The sequence below is a fragment of the Pollicipes pollicipes genome, unplaced genomic scaffold (genome assembly GCF_011947565.3).
Source record: "Pollicipes pollicipes isolate AB1234 unplaced genomic scaffold, Ppol_2.1 Scaffold_6138;HRSCAF=7277_pilon_pilon_pilon, whole genome shotgun sequence".
In the NCBI taxonomy this organism is placed as follows: domain Eukaryota; kingdom Metazoa; phylum Arthropoda; class Thecostraca; order Pollicipedomorpha; family Pollicipedidae; genus Pollicipes; species Pollicipes pollicipes.
Genome location: NW_023596818.1, coordinates 12,576,714 through 12,585,685, shown reverse-complemented (window position 1 = coordinate 12,585,685; position 8,972 = coordinate 12,576,714). Strand labels below are relative to the sequence as shown.

Here is an 8,972-nt window from a genome sequence, read left to right as displayed (position 1 = left end):
TTGCGTTCAGATATGGCGCAGTCACTACAATAAGACTGCGGATGATGAAGGAAGAGACCGCTCATTGCCTATTATAGATTCGGCATGTTTAAATGAAGCAAATGGGCTGTAATCTACAAAAACAGCATTGTTTAAACATCTATAGGACTGAAATGGTTGCATGCTTCCACAGAATAATAGTTACTGGTCTTTTATTTAAAAGATTATGCAAGTCGTATGCCCTTCCAAACAAGAAAAGGATAAATATTATTGAGGTTATCTTTGCTTTTCCCACAGCTACCTTGTCCTCAACAGATACCCCCAGAAGAGTTTTATATCTACATCTCAGTAGTTATAGAGCTAAAGGTGCTTTATCTTGGATGTTGGGGCTTAATGTTGCTGGGCCCGCCAGCCTAGAATAGCATCCCGCTGTCCTGGTCTGTGATGTTGTAGGACAATATTATGTTTTAAGAGTATCAATTTAATTGTTTCAGATGCCCTTTAGTACAAGTTGTATCTTAAGAGCTAACTAAAACTTACCATAAAGTTTCTACCGCTTCGTCGCCGATATTTTGGTTTTCTGACGTCACTATTAGATTACCCAGGCTCCGGCATAGCCAAAGGCTCTCATCATACAACGTTGATTATTGGTGCTGTTGTGTGGCGCGGGGCGCCGGAGTCTGCGGCATAGATTGCCATTTAATCATTTTTGTCAATGATGGCATTATCTTAAGCCTCTGTGACTTCTACGGGACGGAATGACCAGTCATTACAATGTGCCCAACTGGTAATAAAATTGTTCTTTACATTTGAGACTGGGCCTGGGGATAGATTCACTGATTTACTCGTCGTCCAAGTTCCATGTCGGAGGCTTTTAGTCGACTTGATGTGTCAGAAAGGCATTGGCCCAAAGATAATTGTGCATTATGTAGAGCTTTATTCAGTCTCTTCTTGTCATCAGCACTCTAATCACCTGAAACTTTGAGTGTTCCCCTTCCACTCTCTGTCCCCTGACCCTCTCCTGTAGGGTCACAGTATCACAGTCACCTGAAAGGACAGCCAATACATGATAGAACATGTATATAATAGGTTTCTTGTGACGAAGGATGCCACTTTGAAACCGTTGGTGCATATTTCCAGTAACCTTCTGATTTTTCAGGGCTGGGAAGGCCCCAGTTGGTCTTCACCTGGATGTGCTGAAAGGAGACAAGCTAGCCCAGAAGCTGATGGTGGATGAGAAGCGCTGCTACCTGTTTGGCCGGAACCCTCAGCTCAATGATTTCTGCATTGACCATGCCAGCTGCTCACGGGTCCATGCTGCCATGGTCTGGCACAAGCACCTAGATCGTGCCTTTCTTGTTGATCTAGGCAGCAGTGAGTATCTCCTGAAGTAAAATGGGGCAGTGATGTGCCAAAGGGGTTAGACTTCTGGACCATGGCTCCTCTTCCCTTCATGGAGTTTGCAGGGACTTCAGTGTCTTTGGGTTATTCAGGATACAGGACTTTCAGAAATAAATGTGGACCCCTGAGGCATCAAAATAGCATCCCCACCCCCAAGTCCCAGAAACTAAAGCATGGTCCCTTAGTTATGAAAAGGAGCAGGGAAGCAACAAGGTCCTGAGTTCCTTCTGACTCAATTTACCCTTGCTGTTTAATATCTGGGCTTTGCCACCAAATCTTGGCATGATTTGTATGGGGATTGTTAAGATTCCCTGACACCATAGTGCAAGGTTAAATTTTGGTGGTTGTTCATAGTTCATCCTGAGGATGTTCAGCTTTTTTGTGTTGTTTTTGTTTTACCTTCAGCCATGTGAGCATAGCAGACTTGGATAGTTGTGTGATATATTTAGGTAACAGGAAAGGCCGGACTATTTTTGAAGTGGAACTGCAACTGCAGTGAAGAAAATTGCTGCAAGCAAACAATGGTTTTAGCTTCTATGTTTGGGTGGTGTGAGTCGGGTGTTCTTACACTGACAAGTATTGATCTATGCGCCATATGACCATTGTAGTCAGTGTGCCCCAAAGCCCAAGTCATCATCAGATATCAGTCTACAATATACCAGGGAGCCCATGCTCAATGATATTATCAAGTAATCATTGCAATGTCTGCTTTTGTCAATACCAGTTATTTAAAATCACACAGAGTCATCAGATGCTGAAGCCAGCCATGGAAGCTTAAGGCCAAACTCGAAGCTATGGGCACAAAAGGCAGGTTCAAAGCTGAAGCCAGCTTCAAAGCCAGCTTCAAAGCCAGCTCCATGCCCATGAGCATCATGGACCCCAGAGGTTGCATGGACATCTATCAGATACCCATCATTTGTTTCTTGTTGATGTCAGTGATCCTCCTATGATGTGCCAGACACTGTACATGTTACCTCTCTGCTATCTATTGCTTTGTTGTGTTTTCTCACCCTCCCCATGTTTGACACCCCTGCGCCGTCTCCAGCCCATGGCACCTACATCGGCTCGATGCGCATTGAGTCCAACAAGCCGACGCAGCTTCCGATCGACTCCGCGTTCCACTTCGGCGCGTCGACACGCGTGTACATGCTGCGCGAGCGACCGCAGCAGGCCAGCAAGCCGGTGATGGAGGAGCTGGAGCTGGCCGGAGACGAGACGGACGGCGCGCTGCTCGGCCTGCCCGAGACCGAGACTGAGCTGGACGTGAGTGGACGTGCGAGACCGTGACAGATCTGGATGTGAGTGGACGTGCGAGACCGAGACAGAGCTGGATGTGAGTGGACGTGCGAGACCGAGACAGAGCTGGACGTGATTCCAGCCTCGGGACCGAGACCGAGCAGAGTTTGTTGAAGGGACGGACACGGAACTGGACGTGAGTCGGGTTCAGCTCGCGTGGGGAGAGCTGGACGCGTGGACTGGTGGTGGCACGGATACGGGGCTGGGTGTAAGGGTATGGTGGCTGTGCTTACATGGAGATGGATAGGTGGTGGTATCCATACAGAACTGGAAACGAATGTAGTGGTATGGTCAAAACGGGACGACGTGAGTTAACTTGCGGGACAGGCAAATCTGGTCATGAGTTGGGAGGCAGCCCGATCTAGACATGATTCATTGGTGGTACGGAGACAGCTCAGGTGTCGTTTAGTGGCGAGTTTCGGCCGAGACGTACTTCGTCTCGGTGCTGGCAAAGCTGACCGCCAGTTCAGTGACGATTCCGTGGTGTTGTGAGCGTGAGTCGGATCGACGTGGCGGCTGTACTTCAGCGTAGTGGCGGGACCGAGACGGGGTTGGGCGCGGCTGAACTGATGGGTTGGATGCTGGGCTGGACATTCAGTCATGAGATGCATAGCTCTAGCTGGGGTTGGGTGGTGGGGAGACGCGATACACCATTGGGCCGGGATTACATGGAGGTGCAGTTGTGTCATGCAATGAGATGAATGTTGATATTGGTCTGTCAATCTGGAAGCAGTTTAACAGGCTTGTAATATGTGGTAGTTTTGCATCCATACCCAAATTCTGTAAAATCATTGGGGCTGCCTTGGGTAATTAAATTTGTCCCTGACTTCCCATGTCGTCTGCCAAACTCTCACACTGCCACTTGCGTGATTGTGCTCCTGCTCTATACCTGACTTCCCTGGGCATGTTCGTCATATTGTCCCTGCCATCCATCTCTGCCCCTGCTTTCTGCCTGACTCCGCCCGTGTCGTCTGCGTGCCCCGCTCCTGCCATCTGTTTGGCCTCGCTCCTGCCATCTGCCTGACTCCACACCTGCCGTCTGCCTGACGCCGCCGCTGCCGCCGTCAGAACCTCACCGAGTTCAACACGGCGCACAACCGGCGCGTGACGATGTTGGGCATCGCTGATGACGACTTCAAGCCGACCATGCGCCGGCGCAACAAGCGCAGCGTCTCCTTCAACGAGGACGAGGAGGTGATCAACCCGGAGGACGTGGACCCGTCTGTGGGCCGCTTCAGGAACCTCGTCTCCACCACCGTCATACCGGTGAAGGTGAGCAGCTGGAGAGGGGTAGCTGAAGGGGATGGGACGCCATATATGCTGTGCATATATACGCGGGTGTGGGTGTGGGTGTGGGTGTGGGTGTGGGTGGGTGTGGGTGTGGGTGTGGGTGTGGGTGTGGGTGGGTGTGTGTGTGCGTGCGTGCATGCGTGCGTGTGTGTGTGTGATGAATTTATACGCTTATATCTGCGTCCGTTTTATGTCCGTATATATCCATATATTTGTGTCATAACCGTCTTTGGAGCGTGTGCGCAAACGTAGCTGATAATTTCATCGATATAATTGCGGTATAACTGCATTCAGATTGTGGATGACGAAACCATTCGTCCCCGGAGACGCTTTCTTGGTCTTGTACTGCTTTTCAGGAAAACGCTCGCCATTGACCGATGGCAACGTTAGTAAACTTTGTTGCCGAACTGCGGTGGAAATTCAAGTTTCATCGTAAGCTCTGAGAGCGAATTGTTTCTGCTGAATGCATTTCCTAGCCAAAACACCCGCTCCTGGTCACAAGTTAGCGGCGGCAGTGCCGCTGAAATGTCCAGCCGACTGAGATATGTCCATCTTAATAATTTCGAAACGCAGCTGTTCGACTCGTCCAGCGTCGCGGGGTTCTTCTTAACAATTGCGTAACTGATTATCAGCGTTTGCAGACATGTAGAGGCTGGGAAGGCATAGAGCCCCTAACTCGTCGCTTCCTCAAGCGTGGCGTTTTCGCTAATTGTGCCCAGGCCCGTGCAGTTTTTTGTCATCTATGTGCTGTGATGATGGCTCGCCGGCCCATTTATTACACTTCTGGCGCTTGCCGACTGTAGTGTCACGCGTCCGTGTCGTCGCCGGTGTTCCTTGTCCGTGTCCTAACCTCCGTCCCTTCCGCAGCGGGCTCGCATGGAGGGCGGCGCGGCGGCGCCGTCGGCTCCGGCGCGACACCAGCGCCGTCTGTCGGACGGCGGCGGCGGCGCCTCGCTGTACGGCGACCTGCCGCCGGCCGAGCAGGGCGCCACGTCGCCGCCGGCCGCGGCGCACGCCACTTTCAGTTTCAGCCTCGGCAGCAAGCTCGGCATCGGTGTCAACCCCGCTCCCGAGGTCGAGGAGCGCGTGGAGCCTGAGGTCAGCAGCGGGTCAGGGATGAGGGGAGCTAGTGTTACTGGGCTTGTGCCACATGGTCGTGCCGTTGGAGCGCGCGCAGTTGCAAAAGATCGGTCTCGTTAGGGACGGGGGACCGAAACGAGCCTGGGGACTTGGGGGGTTGGCACTGCAGGGTCCAACAGCATGGGCCCTCTGCCTACAGGCAGGGTTTGTAGGTAACAAATGACTAAGCAGTCTTCGCAGTTCCGTGCATAGTTTCGGACTACATGCTGTCTGTATTCAGTACCAGGACCGCTAAAGGCTGGAATCACGTGCTGCGACGTGAAGGCTTCTACCGTCCTCAAAGAGCTTTGGGTTCCTGTTCGGTCGTGGTGCGCACTGCTTGTCCGACGCCAGCACCGCCACGGCCGTCTTCGGGCCGCGGCTGACGCTCCGCGCCCCTGCCGCAGGTGCCTGTGGCTGCTGCCGCCGGCGCCACCATGGTCGGGCCCGTGGACAACCCGGCCGCCCACGAGCCGCGCAAGAAGAAGTACGCCAAGGAGATGTGGCCCGGCAAGAAGTCGGCGCCGGCGCTGCTGGTGTGAGCGGCGATGTCGGCGGCTGCCCGCGCAGGTGCCGCCCAGTGCTGGTGTCTCGCGCCGCGCCGGGGACGGGAACGCCCGTGTGACCCTGCTCCTGCTCGACCCGGCGGAGGCCGGCGGTCGAGCGCCGTGACGCTGCCGCGCCCCGACTCTACCGCCGCGCTGCGGCGCAGTGTCCGGTGAAGCACCGCGTGGCCGGGCGGGCGAGCGCCGAGCGGTCGGACGGGAGACTGACGGCAGCGCGGCGGTGTGGCGGCCGCCAGCCTGCTGCGGGCGCCGCCGGGCACCGTCGCGTCGGCACTCGCTGCCGCGGCGCTGCGGCGCAGACAGCCGGTCCCGGTGTGGCCGAACGAGAGGCGGGCTCCGCCACCTGCGAGCCGGGTACCCGTGCGGCGCCTGGGGAGTCCCGGCTTTGCCGTTCCCCGGGTCCCGACCGGACTGGACGGCGACGCTGTGCCGCTCCCTTGTCTGTGAGCGGGGTGCGCGGAGCCGGTCGAGGCGTCGCGACCACTGCCGATATCAGGGCGTGTGGTGGCTGTCAGCGTCGGTTGTCGGACGGGCCCCGCTGGAGGTCCGGTCGGACGTCTCTGAAGAACCGGACTGGTGGACGCTGTGACGTCATCACTGTGGGCGCGTCCGCCCGTCTTTTGACCGAGGCGACGCGCCAGAGCGGCGTAATCTCGCGATGGGGCATGTCAGGAATGTTGGGCGCGGCACGCGCACAACTACCGCGAGCGAGTCGACCGCGCGCGCCGAACCATGAGTGCCGGCGCTGGTCGAGTGCGAGAGAGGAGACCGAGCTGTCTGGTGGCATTGTGCGCTGCAGTATGACTGAGAATGGGAGAGATGCTGTGCTGCGGGTGTGTGAGGCTCGCATTCACACTGACGGGATTTGGCAGCCTTCACCGTCGCATTTGGTAACCTGTCGCTGGTTAGTCTGAGACTGAACGAGGCTTGCGTTTTTGCCGGATGATCCCCCCCCCCTCTTCCCTGGTTAGGAGGAAGAGGGATCCTTGGGTATATGCTCCCCCCCCCCGGATTATCGGTATAAACTTGTGTGTGCACTCTTTCTTTCTCGCTCACTCTGAGGGCTTTTGCATGCACGTTTCTACGCATTGGTTCTTTCTGAGGCTGATATCGCTATCTCAGACAGCTGGTAGTAACTAGCCTTAATAGCATGTTCATTGTCAGTGCTAGTCATTCTACGCAAATTTAACTCTTCCGCTAGAAAATAGCTGGGGGTGCGTTGTATGATGAGCGTGGTGTGAGAGTCGGTGTTTTCTTTCAGTGGGTTGTGTGATGTTTTTACCGCGTGGAGGCGGTGCGGCCGGCTTGCTGCGTTAGGAGAGTGCTGTTTCCGTGCCTGTGCCACGAGCTAACGTGACGGCGACTGCAAACTGCAAACGGCCGCTCTGTCGTTTCACCATGCGTTCAATATACAACGCCGGCTTCCGTACAGGTGTATGGGCTGTGTATGCCTGTAAGGCAGTGTGCTATTGTGGATGAGCATGATACATGATGGATGCCAAAGTTATCGGCTCGAAGGAGCGGTCCCAATGAGTGAATGGGCCACGAAGCTTCAATGAAAAACGGTTAGGCATCCCGTAGTTCCATCTATTGGCAGCATAATGAACCACAGCTTCCCACCGCTGCCGCTTGCCGGCGTGTGGCGTCTCGCGCCACCCGTACCGCGTAGGCACCGGTGCGGCACGGGCCGTCAGCTGTCGCTCTCGGGTCTACCGGCGCGTGACGCCTCAGTAGTTACCCGGTTTACATGGGCAGCCGAGGATAATTCGAATTAAGATCGGAACGGATCATGCGACGTTAACCCTCTCGGCGAGGGGCGTTTACATGGGCGAAACCGGCTTTACGTCGGATTAACGGTCGATAGTTCGATCCCGCTTAGTTCGAATCAAGGAACGGATTATGGGCGAAAACTGCGCTTTTGAGGCGAACTGAACAAAACAAGAAGAAAAAAGCCGGTACTCTGCGTATGGATGGCGAATGTCACGAGCCATGGTGGGCGCGAGACAGCTTTGAGGGCGAGGAGGAAGATGGACTCCGTTGGAAAAATGATCTGTGCGGGACTCTTAGGCTTTATAGCTACAGCACAAGCCATAGCACTTGAAACACAAGAGTTGCGCAGTCAGCACTGCCACATCTGTCACATAAGCTGTGTTATATGCAAATTTTTACTAGCGGGAAACTTTGGCTAGCAGGAAATCAGTATTTTCTTGTACTGGCCAACGACACTCACAAACTTACCACACTCATATCAGTATGCCACCCAGCATCATGTCATCTACTTTGCGCAGCCCAAGAAACACATTACCTACTCCCACACTAATGCATTTATGAGCAGCCTGCAACAGTGAGCTAAGCTACAGAAATGACTCATGAATGCTACATAGTTAGTGGCAAAAATTGTGTAACTATGTTGTCTTTCCCCATCCAATGCATCATCAGTACCTGAGGGCAGCATTGCCATTTAGACTTGGCATGGACTGGCAGGTCAGAATGCAGCTATTTGCTTTCTTGACATACTAGGGTTGAAATACTGCTTTGATATCCTTGCAGTCAACAGCATTGGCTGATATGGACTGATGGCTAGGTGGCACAAACAGCTGTGTTCGCACAGTCCAAAGATCATAACATGTGAACCAGCCCCAGAGCTGTCATGACAAACGCAATCTGGGCTCAAAATTCATAACAAATGATTAATTATAACAACAGCTCAATTATCCACCTCATGGTTTGCAAAGATACATGTCACAAAAAAGCACCAAGGTAACATATTTACTCACCAGTACAAAAACAGGTACTGATGTGCACCACAGATGTTCTCTGCACCTCATGTGGTATTATGTTAGGTTTACTTAGTTTATGCACTGTTTTCTTCCACATGAAATGCACAAACCTGGATTTGACAGAGTACTGATGACAGCTATTTTCATCCAGTGCTCACATTTGCTTTCTTGACATTTTGGAACCATCACTGGGCAATTTTGGCCCCATCATTAAAAATAGTTCACATTCTGCTCTGACTGCAATGATCTATTGCCTATATTTGTTGATCCTTTGCATCATGCAGGAATTATTGAGTTACCTATCTCACACACACTAAACCGACAAGCAACAAACAGCCTAATCGCATCAAAAACAAATATTCCAGCCCCCGCTTCCTCGCCATTTGGTCTACCAGTGTGATGTAGCTTCATATTTCCTTGACGAGCCAGTCACCAATATCCAGCACATCCCTCCTGCCAATAGGTGGTCAACCAAATGTTCGAGTCACAGGAGGAATGTCTGCAAAATCAATCCTGGGGCATTTATGTATTCACTTAATGC

The 8,972-nt window shown here is 53.1% G+C and overlaps 1 protein-coding gene across 1 annotated transcript; it reads left to right on the top strand.

The window, feature by feature from the left end:
* The first annotated feature begins 634 nt into the window (after positions 1 to 634).
* On the top strand, positions 635 to 5,798 carry NiPp1 (nuclear inhibitor of protein phosphatase 1). Its single transcript, XM_037229477.1, has 6 exons — positions 635 to 766; positions 1,139 to 1,353; positions 2,426 to 2,643; positions 3,745 to 3,948; positions 4,834 to 5,064; positions 5,493 to 5,798. Exons 1-6 carry the CDS (start codon positions 738 to 740, stop codon positions 5,625 to 5,627), a joined length of 1,032 nt encoding a protein of 343 aa, XP_037085372.1. The 5' UTR covers positions 635 to 737; the 3' UTR covers positions 5,628 to 5,798.
* Positions 5,799 to 8,972: the final 3,174 nt, after the last annotated feature.

Excerpts from the sequence above, each read along its gene's own strand:
- NiPp1 (XM_037229477.1), top strand. The coding sequence starts at position 738 with ATGACCAGTCATTACAATGTGCCCAACTG. Across the intron at positions 767-1,138 it reads CATTACAATGTGCCCAACTG|GGCTGGGAAGGCCCCAGTTG; the intron begins GTAATAAAATTG and ends CTGATTTTTCAG. Across the intron at positions 3,949-4,833 it reads CCACCGTCATACCGGTGAAG|CGGGCTCGCATGGAGGGCGG; the intron begins GTGAGCAGCTGG and ends TCCCTTCCGCAG.